The sequence below is a fragment of the Callorhinchus milii genome, unplaced genomic scaffold (assembly GCF_018977255.1).
Source record: "Callorhinchus milii isolate IMCB2004 unplaced genomic scaffold, IMCB_Cmil_1.0 Scaffold15, whole genome shotgun sequence".
Lineage (NCBI taxonomy): Eukaryota > Metazoa > Chordata > Chondrichthyes > Chimaeriformes > Callorhinchidae > Callorhinchus > Callorhinchus milii.
The window spans coordinates 13,764,336-13,786,695 of record NW_024704756.1 but is presented as its reverse complement, the minus strand read 5'-3'; the positions used below and the strand labels follow the sequence as shown (position 1 = coordinate 13,786,695).

At 42.3% G+C, this 22,360-nt stretch overlaps 2 protein-coding genes across 2 annotated transcripts in view; both read right to left on the bottom strand.

Annotated features, from left to right (window-relative positions):
• Positions 1-2,669: 2,669 nt before the first annotated feature.
• ube2a (ubiquitin-conjugating enzyme E2A (RAD6 homolog)) lies at positions 2,670-9,878 on the bottom strand. Its single transcript, XM_042340583.1, has 6 exons — positions 9,710-9,878; positions 8,794-8,874; positions 7,693-7,718; positions 5,685-5,774; positions 4,487-4,575; positions 2,670-3,728 (listed from the first exon to the last, which is right to left on the bottom strand). The coding sequence occupies exons 1-6, from the start codon at positions 9,751-9,753 to the stop codon at positions 3,600-3,602; spliced, it is 459 nt and encodes a 152-aa protein (XP_042196517.1). The 5' UTR covers positions 9,754-9,878; the 3' UTR covers positions 2,670-3,599.
• A 3,584-nt stretch (positions 9,879-13,462) lies between these two features.
• si:rp71-46j2.7 overlaps positions 13,463-22,360 on the bottom strand; it is an 11,450-nt gene continuing 2,552 nt past the window's right edge. Inside the window, exons 2-13 of the mRNA XM_042340824.1 lie at positions 21,990-22,101; positions 21,382-21,598; positions 20,666-20,808; positions 19,606-19,768; positions 18,840-18,886; positions 17,934-18,163; positions 17,249-17,554; positions 16,402-16,852; positions 16,096-16,162; positions 15,561-15,739; positions 14,978-15,054; positions 13,463-14,353 (exon numbers count right to left, since the gene is read on the bottom strand). Of these exons, the coding sequence (XP_042196758.1) occupies positions 14,240-14,353; positions 14,978-15,054; positions 15,561-15,739; positions 16,096-16,162; positions 16,402-16,852; positions 17,249-17,554; positions 17,934-18,163; positions 18,840-18,886; positions 19,606-19,768; positions 20,666-20,808; positions 21,382-21,598; positions 21,990-22,101 (2,106 nt within the window). The 3' untranslated portion in view covers positions 13,463-14,239. The remainder of the gene's footprint in view (positions 14,354-14,977; positions 15,055-15,560; positions 15,740-16,095; positions 16,163-16,401; positions 16,853-17,248; positions 17,555-17,933; positions 18,164-18,839; positions 18,887-19,605; positions 19,769-20,665; positions 20,809-21,381; positions 21,599-21,989; positions 22,102-22,360) is intronic.

Sequence of the window (22,360 nt, the reverse complement as noted above, 5' to 3'; positions counted from 1 at the left end):
CATTGCTTTTCTGGTGCCTATCGAGCAGCACAACAGGATGATTTACTGGCACAGAGTGGTGGGACTTGGGCTTATGCCTGCTGTCTACCAATAATGCCATCCCTGTCGTGTGGAAAGAGAAAACAAACTGCATTGATGTAGCACAAGAAGAATACTGAGAGTGAGTCAGACACCTGCTGATGGATAGGGAGAAACACTTCAGGTCATCCTCCAATGTTGTTTCTCGGTGATGATGTAATTCATTTGGAGCTAAACGATACAAAGATACATTGCAGTGCTATCTTAAGGTTGCTGAAGCTGGCCAAAATTGTTTATTTTTATCTGCAAAGTACAAAATTCCACATTGGGTATAAACATTTGATGCACTGTTATCTTGAATATCGTAAAGATAATCATTAAACATTTTTTTAAAAAAAGCTAAAGCATCAAATATAAGCTGCTAATATGTGCTTCAGTATTGTATATTAGGTCTGTTTATATTAGTCTAATTTGCAATATTTACAACATTGATTGTTGTGTTAATTTGGGTTTGCGAATATCAGATTGTAAAATTCAGCTAACCGATCATGAATCCCAAGTCACCCAAAGCTGGTGTGCAAAGGGGAATGCCATTCTGAGTAGGTAGCTAGGAATAAACACGAGTCAATTGATGCAAGGTCTGAAAATTTAAAGCAAAAATGCTGCAGATCCACTGTTAATTACTATCTGAAATACCTAATTTTAATAGTCATTGGTTTCCAGTCCTAATTACTGGTCTCAGGAGAGAGCCTGACAAAGTGCTTTGAAGCTGTCATAAAATGGATCAAGTCTAGGAGTGTTAAAAATATGAATCTCCAAATGCGTGCGTATGTTTAAATGGGTCAATCATTTGACTGATGAACTACATTGTGTTGTTCAGCTGGGTATTTGGTCTCCAAGCCAAACCGAGGGAATTACAAAATGTAGTCTTTTCAGTTGCTTGATCATATATTCTTGATTTCTGATATTTGATAACTAAGGATGAAAGGAGTATCAAATTACAAGTAGCGGAGCTTGTTCTGTTCTCTGGCAGAATTTGAGTATGTAACCAAGTTGGTGGATGTAATGGATGGGAACAGTTGAAAGTTTGAACAAAATATAATAGACATTTGTATATCTTCTATAAAGCATGGGGCAGATAAATCACGAATTGAACAGAATTGTAATTTAATTTTATATACTACATTCATTATGAATAATAAAATGATCCAGCCCAGAGCCTTAATGTCCTTAATAACGTAATCTGGCAGCAGATGTGTATCAATCTGTTCATCTCGTGGGGTAGTTTATACTTGTGCCTTTGTGTGTTGACATTGAACCGGTACAAACCGAGCAGGGACTACACATGACCTCATGAAGTCAAATAAGTGCTTAATTAAGGACCTTAATCCTGGTGCACATGGATTTCCACCCCTGCCTGCACACCCAGTCTTGTAGAAATCAATTACTTTGTTTAAAACAATATTTACCTTAGGAACATTGAAACAACCCAATGTACTGGAGTTTGAACAAGTGACAATTGAGTGGAATGCCAATATCCTGCAATACTGTTCAATTACATTAGTACTTGATTGAACAATGCTGTGCAACAGAAGCAGAAGGGCAGTGGCTGATATTTCTTCTGCTATCTTTGACGACCAGACAATTCTCACTGACCTCTAAGAAGCTGGGTAGGGCAGACCAGAGCTTACTGCAGCCAGGGTTATTATTGGATAAAACTTCCACTATAGATAGCTGTGTGGTACCCAGTCTGGTTAGTGACTTCCAGGGTGTAAGATTTGGGTTTGGTGGAAGCTTCTGGGTATGAAATCTCATTGAACTTCTCTGTAAATGCCAACTCACTTTTTTGTGAGTTATTTATAAGAGTTTACAGCTGAAGTTCCACCATGCCTGTCAAAGAAAAGACCTGTTAGTGAAGAGCTTAAATCAAACCAGGTTTCTTGTTCCAAGTCTGAGACTTCAGTGCAATCTTACATCACTAAAGCATTGACATTTCTTATGATTTTGCTTGGAGGCCTTTTTAAAATAAAACTACTCCAATGGATTTAGGCTGATATCTAAATTCTGCATTTTTTGCATTGTTCTATGAATGTTGCTCCTTGTTTTCTTTAATCTCAGGAGCAGCTGCATGAGTTTCTGCTGAGGAGGCTGAAATTTATTTGTGACCCTCTATTCATTGCTTCAAAGAATTCCAACACATTTTTGAAGAAAACAGTGGCAGTTCTCTCTTGAGGTGCTGATTTGCATTGTGTAGGTTCTCGCAGGAGTTTATCTTACCCTGTGCCCAATCAGTGAGGTTCAGGAAACTCTTTACCCATGTAGGGAATAATCAGTGTTATTTTCTCTTCTAACACCAGTCTCCGCCACCATTGTTACCTATGCCTTCATCCACTATGCCCCTGCCTCAATCTCTCCACCTTGCCCCCTCTTATCTTTAAATCTTATTTTAAGGACTGTCATTGACCACACCTATGGTTACCTCTCCCTTGCACAGCATCCAACTGTGCAGCACTCTGAGGCACTATCCCACATGAAGGGTGCTAAATGAATGCAAGTCGTTCACACATAATTGAACTTTACCCTAGTTATTATACTGGGTCCGGGTTTCCATTTGCTGCGATTCAGTTTGCAAGTTTAGTTACACAAGATGCTGCCAGTAAGGTTGCAGTTTTATTTACAAGTAGTGAGAAAATGTACAGTTTCTTACATGGGTTACTATAGTGCAAAGTTATACTGTCACTTCAAAAGACTAATGTGCAGAAAAGGGTACTTCAGGACATCAGACAATACAAGGTACAGGATCTCTCCACATCACTGCAATAGGCATCTGAATATACAAGTTTGGTCTAACTTGACTAAGTGAGAGTATTGGTGGCTGTACTTGATAAGAAAATGAAAGCACTTCATTTTAATTGGGGGCGGGGGAGGAAAAAAAAACAAAGCATGTAGCAAAAACTCATACACGCACGCTCACAAGAACAACTACAGAGAACTAGAAACACTGTCACCAGAGTGACCACCCAGCCAAAAGCCAGTACCCCAGACTTAAAATTTTTTCTAAAAATAGACTAGCACCTTCTGCAAAAAGATTTTTTTTTAATATCAAGAACTACAGTGCCTGCTTCAGAGGAGAAATGCACGTCTGTTGTACAAACAGAAGTAACTAACCCACTTGACAGGTGTGGCTAAGCAGATCAGTGCTACAGCAGTGTCTCCAAACCTAGAAAAATCCTTTTCACTGGTCTGTACCTAAACTACGCAAATGTCACTGTATATACTACAGTGTACCTCAGCCAGACACTAGCCAAGATGGGCTATTAAACACCACCAGCAAAGGAGGATGACCAGAATCGAGTGAAATTGAAAATTTACTTGGCAAGTACCCCAGGTACAGTACAAGCACATCAACATGTGGGTATTTTTTTTTGACAACGTCCAGGGGAAAAAGGCTTCAGTGGGTGGCAGCACTGTAGCAGCTTAGCTTGAAACAAAGTATGTAATGTGATGATGCTAGAACGAGAAGGACTCGAGACGCTTCATGGTTCTCATGACCTGACAGTGTTCGTAGGCACTAGGCAGGGTCAACAGTCCCGCCAGCTCTGTTCCACTATTGCAGATACCCGCTTCTCATACTCCCGTTTGTTCTCCTGGTAGAGCTGTGCAGCCTGACTATTGGCTGGACTATTTGGATTTGGTTCATCCAGTAATGACTGTTGGGGGGAAAAAAAAGCAAACAAAACAAAATACCCAGAACAGTTACAACATTTGTAATCATAAACATATTGTAATTAGAACTATTTTCAGAAAAAAAATTCTTTCGAGAGTCTGGAAAGTTTTGAGCTCCCACAAGGAACATGGGCAGAAAAAAAAAACAGAATTTCCTTTAACTTATCGGGGGTGGGTGGGAGGGACATGAGTCAGTTCAGGTGAGGCCCTTTATTGGGTGGACAATGGATCCTAGCCATGAAAGCTTGGGTACAGAACCAACCTCAAAATAAGTGTCCCCAATAATTTTCCCCTCATATGGGCAAAGGGTATTTATATGTGCAGGTTGATCAAAATATGCATTAAAAACCTGACCTGTGGTGCTGCACAACAGGACTCCTGACATCTGATGCCACACAGGATAATGGGTCTACAATGTCACCAGAGTTCTCAATTATACATAAAGTGGGCCCTTCTTTCTGAGAGCAGGATTTTTTTTTGGGGGGTGGGAGAACAGAAGAAAAGAGCAGTACCAATGACTAGTTTCTACACTACAGCCCCCTCCCTCCCTCCCTTCCCTCCCCCCCACCCAACTCCAGGGATGGCTCCTAGTTGACTATGTAAAAGCACATCCTCCCACCATGAAAGGAGTTGTATAAAAGTAAGTTTTTGTAGAACTTAAAGGTCCCAGAAGCAAGCTTCCAGCTTGGCTTTGGGTGAAAAAGAAACTATTTTATGTTAATAAAATCAATCTTAAAATTACCTGTATAGATGTTAAGATTGAAGACACATCATAAGTTGGACTCCAACGATTCTGCAGTATATCCAGACATATACTGCCGTCTGCGTAGACTAAGAAAGCATAACAGCATGTCAAGTTTATAAAAAAAAGTTACAACGGCCACAAGTTGATTTGAAAAGAACCTCTCTTTGAAAACTACTCTGCTAAAATGTTAACAGCATTTTGTGTTCTTCATATCGAACTAACTAGAACTTATCTTCCAGACTTATAAAACAATAGTGCAGTACTTAATAATTCAGCCTTTTGAAATGAGGCAAACAGCATGCTGACAGTAGTCTTCAATTAGGAATGCAAATGGCCCACATAGTGGATATTAAATGCTAAAATGCATTTTGGCAAAAGAGCTGAGCCCCCAGAGTGGCCTTTGAAAGAGTTTGCTCACCTCAATTAGAACTTCATGAATAGGAAAGTTGTTCACTGCACAGAACTAACACTTGCCTCTTGCACCTGCCACTGAGGTCTATCTAGCAATGTCCAAAGTACATTGCAGTTAAGTCATATAATAACAGGGATCAAAGAAGGTCCCACCCTCCAATTTCTGGAACTCTATATTAGGCTGTTGATATAAGGTGTCGACAAGACCACCCCTCCACAGCATGGATCTTCCAAAATAAATGTAGCTTTCTCTAAAAGCTTACCCTAAAAATGTCCCCTGCACAAACTTTTGTGGTCAGCACTGGTGAAATACACCATACATAAATTCAAGCTGATCGTTGCGTTTTCTATGCCACTAATAGAGCGGTGTTTCCTCCACTTAGGATTTATTTAGCTGCAGTAACTCAGTGTCGAAGCATAAGCCTTCTGCTCTGGGTATGATTACCCCAATCCCAACAACTTCATAATTTCCCTGCACTTCATCATTTACATATGGCAGTTTCCCTGCATTTCTAACTCTTTGGTGCTGTTCAGCACACCTACAAATCACCCAACATTTTGTTACTCTGATTCACATTACTGTATAAACTAGGAATGAGTTGCAACAAATTACACCTGAAGTTCAGACATAAGGGATTGCAGATCAAATCTCAATGTAATTATTTCTTCACAAAATACACATTTATTCTTTCTATTCAATAAAGCCACATGGCAGATCATTTACCACAGTCCAACTTAAGTGGACAATTCCCAGTAAACACCAGTAGCGATGTAAGTCACGTACCATTTGGGTGAAACATTTTTGAAACAAATCTAACTGTGGGTGGCTTGTTTGGATATTCTTCTGTGAATTCTATTGTGAGTTTGAAAGTACCTGGAAAAGATTTTAAAGAAGGGAGACATCTAATTAGGTTAAGTTCACAATTATACAAAATAGTATTAGTGATTCCACGGTTAATACAGAATCTCCCTTCTACCAGTCCTCGCAAGAGTACTGTGTTGCTGCAATACTTTCACACTGAATGTCACACATACAACTTCCTCCCCATGTTTATTTCAGATGCACTAAGTCAATCTAAACAACTAGGAAAATGCTTACTGAAATCTCAAAAAAGTATAGTTTCGCTATCAGAATCTTTCAATGAACTGCAGTTTGCAGTCAGAGTGACATCTGGATCTTGATCTGAAGATGATTACTCAGGCTACCTAATTGTTATAATCCAGAGATGGAATCTGTTATAACTAATAATCATCCTTACATTTGGTAAGGACATTTGGGAACTAAATGAATCCCCCACCCCCAGCTTTATTGACTATTCATACTTGACTTCTGATAAAACAGAACACAACACACAAGAAGCACCACTTGATTTACAGTGGTAATCAAGTGACCTCACCTCAATCTGCTTTCAGTCATTTCCTGATTCACATAGTGAGCACAGTAAGACCATCTGTGCAGACTATATTGTACACAAGTAGAGGACTCACAAACTTACTGCATTTTGCATTATCACATACAGATAATCGCCATTTCAGAATTGCTGTAGAAAAGTAAACAACTGCACTAGGGTGTCCTGTTAGCAAATATTTTAAGTAAAATTAGCACAAAATCCACATCTGTTCCACATTAACCATGCGGTAAATACGACTGTCAAAATTGATCAACTTAAACACACATTTTCTCCAAATGCCACTATACAGAATGATAACATACTTGGCCTATCATTGCTGTAATGAAATCATCGACAGGAGATCCACAAGACGGACAAGTTGCAAACAGCTCTTAGTCCCTTTCCTTTGGGGGCAAAAAGATAGCTGACTTCTTCCCAGCGTTACCCCAACAGTATCCAGAAATGGGGAGGTGGGGTCAACATAGTCCCACCACTCTGCCATCAAGAATGTTGAAGAAGCCCTTCTCAAACTTGTACATGTCGTTTATATATAATATATATATATATTGAAGTGCCTACCCACCACCCCAAACATGGAAACAGACCATCCTTCATCCTAGTAAACTGTTATCCCACCATCTATGAGCAACACAAAAAGGGTTCTGCTATTAAAAGAACAATTAATAGAAATATCAGCCCTACAGTTCTCATTCCCTCTAATCACTTGGAAAGCATCTAGCCTTCAGATGGTAAAATGGGACAACAGCCATAGCACAGGCCAACGTTTTATCACTTTACGGGGTAACATGTTGGAACATTACAGAGAATGGCCCTCGACTGAAATACTGTTGCACACAAAACACACACAAAATCTGTGACTTTTGTTGCAAGAGCGGTGAGTAACTGATGTATATTGTTGAAATTGAAAACATCAGTGCTCAGCACTTGCTTTAACGAGTTTTTAAAAAAAATAAACATGAGGGCATAAGAACATAACATATAACATAAGAAATGCTAGACGAAAAAAATCAAGGTCACTTTCCACCTTCATGACAGTGGCCCAAACTACCTATGTACTGTATCCCATAATGTTATTTCCTACAAGAAAATGAGCTAATCTTTGTTTGAAAGAATCAACACGAGATTAAGTAAACTCCATCCTTGTGTCAGATTTCCCAAGCTACAAAACTTCCTTTTTTGCTTTTCCTCTCTATACCCATTGCCCACCTGCCAGAGGATCAGATTGCTCTGCAAGAGCAGAGATGCCTCCTTCGTACATTGACATTCGCGATCAGAAATAATAAAGCAAAGGTTGACGATAAAGACAATACTGTAATAATGGCCGGTATCTTCTTGACGTTGTTGTTTAGTGTTTTTTTTCTTCAAAAATGGGTAACTTACCATCCTCAAAAGGGGTTCCTTCTGGCCTGGAGATTTGTTTTCAAACAAAAAAAGACACGAGTTACAAGCAAGCTTGTGACAACAATACCTTTATAACCGTCTGAAGAATCCAAGTCAGGATCCACCAGAATATATCGAGCAATATATCATAATATATATATATATATGTATGTGTGAATACATTTTGCCAGAATTACAGAACTGTGTCTAAGGTATTATTACAACACAGACTGTATTATTCGGTCTATATATCATATATAATATATATAAACAAAAAAAATATAACCCCTTACCCTTCTTCCCACCAGCCCTATAATTAACAACAACAACAACAAAACAAAGCTGGTAAATAAACAGGGCCAGTCACTGGCTGTAGAGGAGAAACACACACAAACACACACACAGAGACAGACAGAGAGGGAGAGACAGAGAGGGAGAGGGGGAGACAGAGAAGGAGAGACAGAGAGGGAGAGACAGAGAGGGAGAGGGGGAGACAGAGAGGGGGAGACAGAGACAGAGAGGGAGAGACAGAGAGGGAGAGAGACAGAGAGGGAGAGAGACAGAGAGGGGGAGACAGAGAGGGGGAGACAGAGAGAGACAGAGACAGAGAGGGGGAGACAGAGAGAGACAGAGACAGAGAGGGGGAGACAGAGAGGGAGAGGCAGAGAGGGAGAGACAGAGAGGGGGAGACAGAGAGGGAGAGACAGAGAGGGGGAAACAGAGAGACAGAGACAGAGAGAGAGAGACAGAGAGGGAGAGGGGGAGACAGAGAGAGACAGAGAGGGGGAGACAGAGAGGGAGAGGGGGAGACAGAGAGAGACAGAGAGGGGGAGACAGAGAGACGGAGACAGAGAGAGAGGGGGAGACAGAGAAGCAGAGATAGAGGGAGAGACAGAGAGGGGGAGACAGAGAGGGAGAGACAGAGAGAGGGGGAGACAGAGAGAGAGGGGGAGACAGAGAAGCAGAGATAGAGGGAGAGACAGAGAGGGGGAGACAGAGAGGGAGAGACAGAGATAGAGGGAGAGACAGAGAGGGGGAGACAGAGAGGGAGAGACAGAGAGAGAGGCCCTCAATGGCCAAACGGCGAGAAAAGGGACTCACCCGAAAATGACCGCATTCCACACCATGATGTTGTTTTCCGAGGGCGCTCCGCTCACCCCGGCGGGAGGGTCCTCCTGCAGCCTGTAACCACAGAGAGGGACCCCACCCGAGTGAGAACCTTCTATATATATATAGATATATATATACATAAAACACTCCCTCTCCCTGACCCGCCCGCAGCGGCGCTTCCATGTTTAAAAGTCAAACGCGAGCGCCATGTTAAGTCGTTGTTGTGTAGGGGGGGAGGGGGGGAGAGGGGGAGAGGAGAGGGGGAGAGAGAGGAGAGGAGGGGGAGAGGGAGGAGAGGAGAGGGGGGAGAGAGGGAGAGAGGGAGGGGGGGGAGAGAGGGAGGGGGGGAGAGAGGAGAGGAGGGAGAGAGGAGAGGAGAGGAGGGAGAGAGGAGAGAGAGGAGGGAGAGAGGAGAGGGAGGAGAGAGGAGAGGAGAGGGGGGAGAGAGGAAGGGAGAGAGGGAGAGGAGGGGGAGAAGGAGGAGAGGGGGGAGAGGGGGGGAGAGGAGGGGAGGAGGAGATGAGGGGGAGAGAGGGAGAGGGAGGGAGAGAGGAGGGGAGAGAGGGAGAGGAGGGAGAGAGGGAGAGGAGGGAGAGAGGAGAGGGGGGAGAGAGGAGAGGGGGGAGAGAGGAGGGGGAGAAGGAGGAGAGGGGGGAAGAGGAGAGAGGGAGAGAGAGAGAGGAGGGGAGAGGGAGAGGAGGGGGAGAAGGAGGAGAGGGGGGAGAGGAGGAGGAGATGAGGGGGAGAGGGAGGGAGAGAGGAGGGGAGAGAGGAGAGGGGGGAGAGAGGAGAGGGGGAGAGAAGGGGGGAGAGAGGGAGAAGGAGGAGAGGGGGGGGGGAGGGAGAGGAGGGGGGAGAGGGAGAGGGAGGAAGAGGAGTAAAAACACACGCCAAAGCCTCTCCTCACCGTTTAAAATCCCTCATCAGGCGCCTTCTGGCCGGGGTGGACATCTTTTTTTTCTAATATTCTTTCCCTCCCCCTCTCTCTCTCTCTCTCTCTCTCACTCACTCACTCTCTCTCTCTCTCTCTCACTGGTTGTTGTGTGTCGGGTGTGTGTGTTTTTTTTTAAAAAAAACAACAACAACACAACAAAACCCCCCCCCGCCCCCACCCCCAAAAAAAAAACCCTCCCGATGGAAGTCACGTAAAGAAAAAAAGTACAACGCGCGCGAGAGAGAGAGAGAGAGTGAGAACGAGTGAGAGAATGAGAGAGGGGAAAGGGATGGAAGTGAGTGGTGGAGAGAGAGAGAGAGAGAGATAGGGGGAGAGGGGGGAAGGAAGGAAGGAAGGAAGGAAGAGAGAGAGAGAGAGAAGGAGAAGGGGAGGGGGGAGAGGAGGAGAGGGGGAAGAGAGAGAGAGAGAGAGAGGTTAAAAAATAATAATAATAATTTCTTGCGGAGAGAGAGAGAGAGAAAAAGAGCCTCTTTTTTTGGGGGTAAAAACACCGACACCGACGCTCGGGCTCTGGGGGTTTGGCCTCTCAGCGCTGGTGGTGCTGGTGGTGGTGGCCCCGCCCCCTCTCCCCCCTTCTTCCGGCGCGCGCGCGCACGCACGCGGCGGCGCCTCCTCCACGTCACCGGCGATTGCTGCCCGACTGTGGGGTTCGGCGCGCGACGTCCCCGGGAGCGTTCCGACCGCTCCATTCGGGCCGCCGGGGGGAGGGGGGGACACACACACTCACACACTCCTCTCTCTCTCTCTTTCTTTCTCTTTCCTCGATTTTTAATTTTATTTTTAAACCCCCCCACCACCATGTGATTTTCGATCTCTCTCTCTCTCTCTCTCTCTCTCACTGGCTTTTACCATCAGCCGTCCTGGCCCACTCTCTCCCCCCCCCCCCCCCCCACCCACCGGCGCAGTTGCTGACGGCCTCCGCTGACTGACGGGGTCACGGGAGCGAAGGACGAGGCTGACCCCCCCCCCCCACAACGCGTCGTCAGTTCCCTTCCCCCTTTCTGCCCGGCGGCGCCTCCCACTGGTCATGGGGGGGGAGGGTTGTGTGTGTGGGTGGGTGGGGGAGAGGAGTGGGTGGGGGGGGAAGAGGGAGTGGGTGGGGGGGGAGGGAGGGGTGGGGGGGGAGGAGGGAGTGGGTGGGGGGGAAGAGGGAGTGGGTGGGGGGGGAAGAGGGAGTGGGTGGGGGGGAAGGGGAGTGGGGGGGGGGGGGGGGAAGAGGGAGTGGGTGGGGGGGAAGAGGGAGTGGGTGGGGGGGAAGAGGGAGTGGGTGGGGGGGAAGAGGGAGTGGGTGGGGGGGAAGAGGGAGTGGGTGGGGGGGGAAGAGGGAGTGGGTGGGGGGGAAGGGGAGTGGGGGGGAAGAGGGAGTGGGGGGGGGAGAGGGAGTGGGTGGGGGGGGAAGAGGGAGTGGGTGGGGGGGGAAGAGGGAGTGGGTGGGGGGGGAAGAGGGAGTGGGTGGGGGGGGAGTGGGTGGGGGGGGGGGAGTGGGTGGGGGGGGAGGGAGTGGGTGGGGGGGAGAGGGAGTGGGTGGGGGGGAAGAGGGAGTGGGTGGGGGGGAAGAGGGAGTGGGTGGGGGGGAAGAGGAGTGGGTGGGGGGGGAGAGGGAGTGGGTGGGGGGAGGGAGTGGGTGGGGGGGGAGGGAGTGGTTGGGGGGGGGGAGTGGGGGGGGGGGGGACAACTCATAGGGGTCAACAATCTCGCAACAAAGGCAGAAATCTCAGCTGATCCAAACAGTGTCTGCAAAGAGATCGATTGATTTGATTGATTTGATCGATCGATTGGATTGGATTTGATTGATTGGATTTGATTGATTTCATTTGATTGATTCGATTCGCAACAGCACAGCAAGCGGACCAGCTCGCGGTGCCTTTTCCTCTTCGCGTTCTGCTCGGCTCGGCTCTGCGAGTCGTCCTGAATTAATAATAGAAAAAGAACGTCGTGCAATAGACGACGAGTCCGGACGAAGTGGCCAATTCCCGACGCATTAAACCCGTTCCTCTTCCGAGTGCTTTGTCGCCAGTGCTGCCGATTCTGAACTTTTTACGAAGGCGATGACTGACTCATTTTAGGTGGGAGTACGTGCACCCAATCATTGCCCATCACCAAATACCTTGTTTTATGTAATTTTATTCTTGAGTAACTATTTTTGTTAACATTCAGGCGTGGGTATCCGACATGGACTTGGGAACAAGGAGGAGTGGGTATAGTGCTATGGAGAATGGACTCGAGCCAAATAATTATAATAAATAATAATACTTACATTTAGTATAGCAATTTTCACATCAGGAAGATGCCCTAAAGCACTTCACATACTACATACTGTAAAGTGCAGTGACTATGTGTTTTATGGGCAAAATGTGGCAGCCGATTTGCGCATAGCAGTGTCCCACAAAGAGCTATGGAGTGAGTGAACAATTTTATTTGGGAGATTGTTGGCCAGGACACCAAGAGGGAGAAACCCGCTTCTCCTAAGGTCACCTGAACAGGCACACTCTGTTTAAAATCTCATCGAAGGACAGCACATCCAACAATGAAGCACAATTTATGTACTGGACTATCAACTTGGACTATATGAGTTCAAAGTCCAGACATGGGGCTTAAACCCACAACCTTCTCCCAGAACAGCAGAGATACTCCTACAGATTTCATACTCTTTTTGCTAAATCCAAAATGCAAGGTCATGGAAACTCAAGAAAGCATTCATAATTATTTAACCGGTAACAAATTCTGCTGCTCAATTGATCCCCAATGGCTGTACTCGCTCTTAATAGCAACAAAAACGTAAAGTGCAGAGCTGACACAATGATGCAGGGAGAAGGTACCTAAAACAAAATTATTTGACATAATATGTGACAAGGACATTGCCCAATTTCCTGATAAAGTCAGAACTCGAAAGACGAATACAAATGGAAATGTTTATGCACCTCAGAGCAAGACCTAGCTGCAGTGGTAGTGTCAAACTTGCAATCCCACTGGTTGTGAATTTTATTCTTAACCTTGATAAAAGGTTAAGCATTCCCTACTCCATTAGAAGAGCTCATGATCTCCAGACTGGACCACTAGATGGAGCATTGCATGACAGAAGAGACTTGTAGTTAAGGGAGAGAAAAATGCATCAAGATTTATGCTCCTCTCCAGTCAGAATTACAATAATACAGTACTTGCATTTGATGTAGTGTCTGTAATGCTGAAACGTCTCGAAGCGCTTCACAATTAATCACTGTAAGTGTAGTGACTGTGTATTGGTAGGCAAATAGGGCAGCCATTGTACGCACAGCAAGATCCCATTAGCATTGATGAAGTGAACGACCAATTGATCTGGAAGATTGTTAGCGAGGATCTCATCAATTGGATATAAATCAAATTGACTTGACTTCCTTGAGAAGTGAATAGCGGCATCTCCCATGTGAAGGAACATTGTCCATTGTGTTAGTTATGTATGTGTCAATGCAGCTATAGTAAGAGGCAATAAATTAAGGTATGGGAGGGATTATACATAGTTTAGAAGTAGTTTTAAACAACCACAGTTAGAAGCGGAGCTTATATTTCGATGATGTTGCATTGTTAAATTGAGTGTATGAAAAATACAATGAAACCAAATAGGCCAAAAGGCTCAATGTGACCTTCTGAAATATTTAGAATTTCTGTTTCACTTTGAATCACAGGCGTAAAAATGGGAAGCCAAGGTCTGACATATATCTGCAAATGTTTAAGTAAATTGCACTTTATTAAATAGATTATTCAGGAAATAGACAACAGAAAACACAGTGTCCAGCGGCATGGAAATTCAGCAATAGTAAATCAGTATGCTTGGTCCAACATTGAAACACCAACACACTGTTATTAAAAGAATTAAAAACATCTCATCAAGGGTTCAATTCTCTGTGTCAACATTTTCCCTTCGAGCTACTCACCCATAATTTCCAAATGTTAGGAAGAAAATAGTGATTAAATAATCCTGAATGTTAGGAAGAAAATGGTGATTAAATAATCCTGAAGTATGGACTTTTAAAGTACCTAAAAGTTAAAAAAAAACGATATGTATGGTTTGGAAGAACCAGACAACTTTGGATCTAAGGTACCCAAAGTTTTCCATTCTGCTGTAGACTAAGTCATACAGAATTAATTGCTTTCAACATCTCTATTATTGTAGCATGCGACTACCAAGATGGTAGAAGGCAAAGTAGATGGACCTTGGTCTTTACTTTCTATCAATTCCTATGTTCCTGTGTAACCTCAAGGAAACAGCCTCGGAGAAGGAAATGGAAGGTGAAATTCTGATAGAGCTCAGAAGCACTCCATTGCCTTCATCAGACCAGACCAGCCTGTATTGATTAATATTAGATTTGGGGAGAGAGTCAAAGGCTTCATTTTTCAATCTGTACAGTGCATTGTACACTTCTAAATTTTCAAGACTTACTTTGCTTTTGAATCGTGTGCTGTTTAAGATGGGATCTCTTCTCACAGTGTTTGCTTTTATAGCAGTCAATACTTTTTTAACATGTTGACATTTAATATTTTCAAACAAGGCAATGTTTTATTATTCCAAGCATCCTTTCCTGCGGGGTCGATTTCAAACAACAGAAAAATAAATACTCTCTGCAAAGCAAACAAGAAAAGTCAGACATTAATATTGCTCACACCTGCACAACAGAACTGCAAAACATTTTTATTCTATTTTCAGTTGTAATCCATTTAGGGCTTTTTTCGAATAAAAAAGAAACTGGAAAGATCACTGGGATACTTTTGAACATAACTGTTCCATTTTACTACAAGCAACCAGATTAGACTTTAGGTTTTATAAAAACAAATATCAGTTGATGCTCTACTAATATGTGATAGAATAGCAGAGACTCCTTGAGGCAGTCATTTGGTTAGAGAGATAGAAAGAAAGAGAGAGAATGGGGGGGGGGGGGGGGGTGAAGAGAGAGAAAACTATTGAAATAGATATTCAGAAACTTCAGTATAATAAAAAATGTGTACTCGATTCACCCTCCTGTGATTGGAACAGAGTTGGAGTCAGAGTGTTTCTCAGAGTACATGAGCATCTGTGGTTGTAGATGTATAGCAAGATAACCTGATAGATGCACCAAGTCTGTTGGTTGGATTCACACGAAAGACAAGGTAGCAGAGGATGAGTGGATATGCGAAACTGTACCTCAAATAACTGAGGAGGCACATCAGCAGAAAAGTACAGTATGTGGAATATTTTATGGTACTCACATAAAGGAGATGTTTATTGATTTCCGCGTCCTGAAATTTGCCCAAAAACGTTTTCATGTCTTCTTTCGGAAGAGGAGCTGAAATGGAACAAAATATTGAAACTCTTACGTAGACTGTAAGCCAAGTCACTGACGTCAACCTTCAATTTTCTTGGAAGGTGATACCAAGATCAGATCTGTTTGCCACACACACAAGGAAAGACATTGCTGCAATATTGAGGATGTGAGCAGACAGACTGAACCTCAACAAAATATCAATGCCAACCAGTAGAGAATCGTTGAAAATGTACTTTTTTAAAAAAAAATCTTTGGTTTCCTCCCATCCTAAAGTCCGTAATTCGTCAAATCACAAAAAAAAACTCCAACCTTAATCCAAGATGGGTCAAAGAAACTCACAAAATATATAATGCCAATTCCAGCTTCTAAAAGCACCAAAACAGGGAATAGGAACTATCTTAACAGTGAAATGACGTGAAGTGATGAAGACTTTGTCCTTTTGTAACTGATTGAAACATATGACAGGGAGGAGGACCTAAAAAAACACAAGGAATAAAAGGAAACAATGTGAATAACTAAACTCTTACCTTTAAATGTGCTCACTACCAATTCTGCTTTTTCTTTGTTTTTCAATTTTTCTTCAGTGGTTCTTTTTGGAAGTGGCTTTGCCGGTTTCCCATTAGGCCAGAGATTCTCTCTTAGAGAATCAATGTAGTGAATCATTCGGTCCTTATTAAATTTATGGCATAGCTTTCTATAAAACCATCTACAAAATTATACACACGTGTTAAATATAAATGTTAGAAGGCGCAACATCATAATCAGACTTTACATTTACTTAGCACACCAAAAAAATTGTGAAATGTATGGTACGTTCAAAGTTCTCAACTGAAAAATTTTAAGGTTTAATCTGACTTCATATATAGATTTATATTTTCTCTATTGCAGCAGAATAAACACAGAAAGCTGATAGCCCACACCCCTCACTCTGGACTACAAGCACCTTGGTTACTAAATATTCAACAACAACAAATTGCTTGAGTGGAGCTTGTAACCACATCAATTCCAGATGGTTGGCATCTATAAATTGTTAGCTTTGAAATAAAGAAACCATAGACTTACGCATCAAGGAATTTCAGGATAAACTCAAATTTAATGCCGGATCGAATCAGTTTTGCGCAGAATTCTTCTATGATAGAAAAGATGCATGTCAGTACCAACTGAGGGTAGCACATCTACATCACAAATTCCACCTGGGTCTACGTTTATTCTCTAGCATTTCCGAGCATCAAGCATTTGGCAAATTCTTCAATACAGCCTTAATTTTGAAATCGGAGAACACCGGATGTATAAAGTTGTGGAATTTTCCAGATCAGCAGAAGCTCAATGTAATCTTGATTTTAAAAAAAGGTTGACGTTGAAACTTACCTCCATTGAATATTTCCATCAAAAGTTGAAATAAGCATTTTCTGAAACTTTCAGGCTGTTCTATAGGTGTCAATTTTTGAAAAACCTTTTGTTTTTTTCTCCTCTTTCTTCCGTCCACGTCACTGTCTGGGTCTGTGAAGTCCACATTTGTACTTTCAGTTGCAGACGAGAGGGATCTGAAATTGAATTCTTTCTCGACTTCTAAATCTGCATTTTCAAATGGCGACCGGGAAGCTACAGACCCTTGTTCCGCCTCCCCAGATTCTTGATCCATTCTGCAAGACCCTTCGCTACTTTGCACATCACTGGTATTATTGTCACATTGGTTTCCAGTTGTCTCACCAATGCCATCTTCCTCAATGTTTGCAGATGGGTCTGCTGGTATCTCACAGTCTGCATTAGCTGTATCTGTGCTAGAATGGTCTTCAGAATCACTGCTTCCATCCTCTTCCTTTGAAACATGAAATGCATGTTCAGTAATGAGGTCTGTATATCCCATTTCAATTTTCTTCGAAGAAACCTTCCTGACTAGAATGAACTATAGTGATTTCCAACTCTGCTATCACAGCTTGCTGGGTAACTTTGGGTGACACGACTTGTATAATTAATCACTTAAAACATTGTTCTGATAAAAACTGGCTTTAAAATCTGTTTGGTTAAATTCAAAAATAAAAGATTTTTGAATTAAATTCAGACAGGGCTGAGCAATTAAACATGAAGTCAAATTGACATGTTTTGAACTGGATTGAACTGAAAAGTAGATTTATTTTAAACTTACTCACACACTAAACTCTTAGGTTTAATATAATTATAAGCCTGGTCATCTGTATGTATCACCTGTGATTACCTCATCTCCTTCAGTCATCTTATCTTCATCACTGGCCTCCTCATCATCTTCATCTTCAACTCTATCTTCATCATCTTCATCTTCAACTCTATCTTCATCATCTTCATCTTCAACTCTATCTTCATCATCTTCATCTTTAACTCTATCTCCATCTTCGACTCCAACTTCCTCATCATCGTCACTGGACTCATCTGTCATCATCCATGTTAAAATCGCTTCAAATTTACTTTTCTCCACGTGAATATCGCAGACAGAGAGCAGGTCAAACATAGTGTCGCTGAGCAACGCATCTTCAGGTATTTCATTCTTAAAAAAAGCATACAACAGACATTTAGCTATTATTTTCTCCCCCTCCCACATTGCCGAAAACTGAACAAGTATGAGAGGGATATTCAATGGCTGTATGGAGCAGGAGGTAAGAGAACAATTAAGTAGCAGAAGTATGTTGTTCTGAAACAGAGGCTTTGTAGAAATATATGTCATTTTGATTAACTCATCATTTTGGCTAAAATATAGTAACCAGTCCCCCCCACCACCGCCCCCACCACCACCACCTCCAACACACACACGCCTCCCCTCTACAAGAGAACATAATGAGAGAAATTTGTTACACCTGCATGCAATTTTAATACACGAGGCATTTACTCTGAAGCTGCAATTACATTAAATATTATTTCCAACAGACCTCCTGGAAAGAGGTCAAATTCTCCTCGTCACCAGAAGAGTCATTACTTTTGACGTCTGATTCCAAAGTGTTGGAAGTTAAGCATTTGAACTGCGGGTTGTTGTTTCCAGATTCAACCTCGTCACTGTCAACTTCATCTGGGTAAAAGATTGTGGAACTAACTGCACGATTCTCCATCTTCTTGGATTTTGTGGACCATTTGACAAACCATTTTCGCAGCTTGTCCATCCCTTGAACAGAAATACACCACAATCAAAATAAAAATCAAAATACAAACGAGCATAAAGACACTACACAGGCAAATTACAGAATAAAAGAACTCGAATCAATCTACTTGGGGCTGACCAGAACAGAACATTATTTGTGTATGTTTGCTGGATTCCTTTTGTGAATGCACACATCTGAAATCAATGATTCTAACATTTTTCTTTGCGCTACTGTACTGTAGCAAAGAGTTAGATCTGATGTCTTCCACATAAATGATACACTGATGTTATGGGATTAGTTTAATAATAATAATAATAATCTTTGCATTTACTACAGTGCCTTATCATGTCTTCTAGACGTCTCAAAGTGCTTCACAGAATATACTGTCAAGTGAACTGTGTAGGTGAAACGTGACAACCAATTGCGCACAGCAATCAATATTAACGAAGAGTAGTTCAATGATTCCGGTTAGTACAAAGTGACTGTTGGACAAATAGATCTTTTTTTTCTTTTTTTAAATTTTATATGGACTTTGGACTTAGTTTGTAACTTTACTGGTTCCTCCAATCAATTTGAAGTTGGGTTAAAATGCCGAGCCTTGGCTCCAACTCACATCAACGGGACTCCAGAACGACGGGCAGGTATCTTATACACAAGAGTATGAAAAGGATGACATTTGTAAAACAACACTTTACTCACATTTGCGTTTCAAATGTTTCTTGTTTCTCTTCAATGTGTCAAATTCACTGGAACAAAATTACATGTTTCCAATAAAGCAAATAGCAGTAAAAAGGAGATACATTTGCTTACCTATGTCCTCTAAAACATACAATTTAAGTAAGAAACAAAGTATTTGAAGCATTGAAGTCTCTCATAGAGTGATTCCATAAATATTTTCCTTACTTGTTTATAATTGGAAATAATGTTAGAAACAAGTAACAGAATTTCCTGCAGTTTTAGTGATCCACAAACAATACAATCTGAGCAGTCATGTAACGGTGAGTTAGTTCTATCTATTAAAAGTTACAAGAATGTTTATTATGCATAGTTAGCAGTTAAATGTTCAGTTAAGTCAAGCCCCTTCATTAGCATGCTCTGAAAAGTGAACCTGAAAAAGTACGAATCCATATTTAGAAGAAAGGTATGTTAGGAATTTAGCTCCACGGATGTGGAAAGGAGGGTAAGTGTGTTTCAACAAGATTGTTGCAAGTGGGACTAACCTGCTTACATACTTAAGAATATGCAGCTGTACTTTTATGCTTCGATCAGCCAGGTTTTGGACACAAGAGGAATCCATCACAATGCTTAAGAGCATCCAAAACAGAAAGAGTTCCATATAATGCATGCCACCTACACATTAGAAGTTGAGGAGAGGAACCTTGCAAGTAAGTCACTGAATGCAGAAATACTTAATTTTGTAAGGGAGAGAGAAGAAAATCTAATATACACTTCTAACTGTACTCACACCACATTTGGTTTGCTCTCTTCTGTTTTTGGAGTTGAATCTACCGTGCTCTGTTCCGGCACCTTTTCTTCGGGTTTAGATGAAAAATCTTTATCCAAATGATCAATTAACATCTGATTAATAAAATCTGGGTCATAAGCCAAATTCATCATCGGCTCCAAAACTGTTGGAAGCAAAAGACATGAAGCAGAAATGAATGTTGTGGAAATAGATGCTTCTTGCCTCAAGACGTACGGTTCCGTATTTTTAAAAATAATAAAATGTAAAGATTGGGCAAGGCTTCCCTCCTGTTCACGATTCAGTGCAAAGCACGTAAAGGAGCCCGGACCAATGTTAAAGTCAATTTTTGGATGAGGTCAGGATCAGGTTTTGACTTTGATGTCCCCTACTCTTCACTACTTGGTGACACTCACTGTTTAGGCTCATAAGCTTCACTCAGACGCTGTGTGTGATTTAGAAGGTTGGGTGGATGATGGGCAGCTGCTGGAGGCATCTGGAATCATTCTAATCATTTATTTATCTGGGATCCAGTTCTCCTGGCCATCTGGTGTCTGTGGTGGGAGGGAGGAGATGGAGCAGACTGGTACCATATAAAGCCCCTGAACTCTCTTTAAAGATAATCCTCTTCAATCCCTCCCTTGGTCCCTCTCTGACTATTATGACGATTACAATTCCCTTCGTATCCAAACCTGACCCAGGCTGTTCTGAGGCACGCAACAAGATTCTACTCAAAATAGATCCTTCCAGAGGCTGCTGCGACCACAATTTTATAGTCATTAATTTCCAATTGCGGTAAGAGCGAGTTTCTTCTAATAAACCCGCTGAGCTGGTTTAGTTGTAGAGTTTGGTTGCAGAAATATTAATAATAATCCTTGCATTTGATATAGAGCCTGATCACATTGTTGTGACGTCTCAAGGCACTTCACAGAATGTATTGTAAAGTAGATTAACTGTATATTTGTGAGCAAATAACCATATTAATGACCAGCCTGCAGTCAGATCACCGTCAGCGATCAGTGAGGCATTTCTATGTTTTAGCTCAAACGGCAGTGGTGCTCACTTTTTATTGCAATGACTTCCTCCAGTAATCGCTGGTAACAGTTCACCATCCACACGGAGTCTGGCAGGAGATTACAAACCAGGGTTTTGCAGCATTTCCTTAGAAGAGTCAATTCCTCCTGTCGATTCTGGAAAACCATCTCTCTACGATACATAATCACAAGTTCCAGAATGAATCCAAAGGTGCTTCTTCCAAAAGTAATAGTTTACAGATGTAGGTGTTGTGGAAGAAGTAGGTTTTAGGTGGAATTTAAAGTCTGATAAAGAAGTGGTGAGATGGAGGGTTAGAGGGAGGAGTTCCAGAGACTAGGGGTGTAGATGTGAAGGCACGGCCACTGCTGGTGACATGGAGGGCCAGGTTAGCTGAGTGGAGAGGGCTGAGCAGAAGACAACAACAACAAAATTGCACAGTAATGCCTTTCACTTTGGGAGGACGTGATATAGGGGAGGACACTGATGTCAATTTATTGAAAAATGGTGAGAGCCTGGTTAGGACTGGAGTGATGAGCATTGCAAAGGGTGGAATTGGGTAAGGATGAGGGTGGCAGAGTTCTATATCAGCTGTAGATTTGGATTGTGGATCTAGAGACGTTGGTAAGGAGTATGTCTAGTTTTAATGATAATGCAACTTGCTTTGCCCTATATTCTCCTCAGGAAGATGAATCCACTACAACTGGTTCTAGCGCTTCCTAAAGACTTGATGACATTATATTTTACCTTTGTTCTTCCTTCTTGATGGCTTGCAAATGATCAGTGAGAATTTGGATCAATCCTCGTCCTACCCTGATGGTATCCAGATTCCGGACTTTGGCGATCGCATGTTCGACTGCGTTGTCAAATTCCCTCAGCAGGATTTGATGAAGTGGCTGCTCGTCAGAGGGCTCAGGTGGTTTGTACCACAACAAGATGCACTCTGAGTAACTGCAATCAAACACTAGGAGGAAAATCATTATGCTGTAGCAAGCCATTTGCTATAATATTTCTGTGTCAATTACACTATCAGGTTTAACTGATCAAATGTCATTTGCATTTTGATTTGACACAAACTCACATTAGTAATTCTATAGATTACTATTGCTCAAGGATCTCACGACTAACCAACCATAAAACCTAGCCTTTGAAACATGTTTTAAGCGTGGTTGAAGTCCAATCTGTTTATAGGAACAGCAACTCCCTGGGTCTCTTGTGAGAATACTCCCCACTGTGTCACAGTCCAATATTTCAAACACATTCACTGCTCAGAAGACTAGATAGTATTGATAAGGTTTACTGTGCATTGAAATGCTGTTAATGTGCACTAAAATGACTACTTTGTAAAAATGTACCTCTTTTGAGGGCTTGGTTGATTGACACAGATGCCAATGGTGCCAATGGAATGGACTCCTTTTGAACAGGCACTTCCACAGTTTCTATCGGTTGTTCTATTTCAGCGGAAATCTGGAAGGAAATGACAATAATTTTTTTCTCACCCACAAAATGCACAGTCAGCACACTTTACATTTTTTTCTGTGATGCGTTTGAGACATCTCAAGGATGTGATGAGGCGCTCTATCAAATGCAGGGATTATTTTTATATTATATTATGAATAAAACCTTCTAGTTTGGTGTTTTCAGGAAACTAGCTCAAAAATGTTCATTTTCCACAAATAGATTTTCTATTTTTGTGTATTTAGTGACCTTTGCTCTTACACAGCCA

Coding starts and splice junctions, on each gene's coding strand:
- ube2a (XM_042340583.1), bottom strand. CDS start 9,753: ATGTCCACCCCGGCCAGAAGGCGCCTGATGAGGGATTTTAAACG. Junction 8,875..9,709: donor CTGATGAGGGATTTTAAACG/GTGAGGAGAGGC, acceptor CTGTGGTTACAG/GCTGCAGGAGGACCCTCCCG. Junction 7,719..8,793: donor TGGAATGCGGTCATTTTCGG/GTGAGTCCCTTT, acceptor ACAAATCTCCAG/GCCAGAAGGAACCCCTTTTG.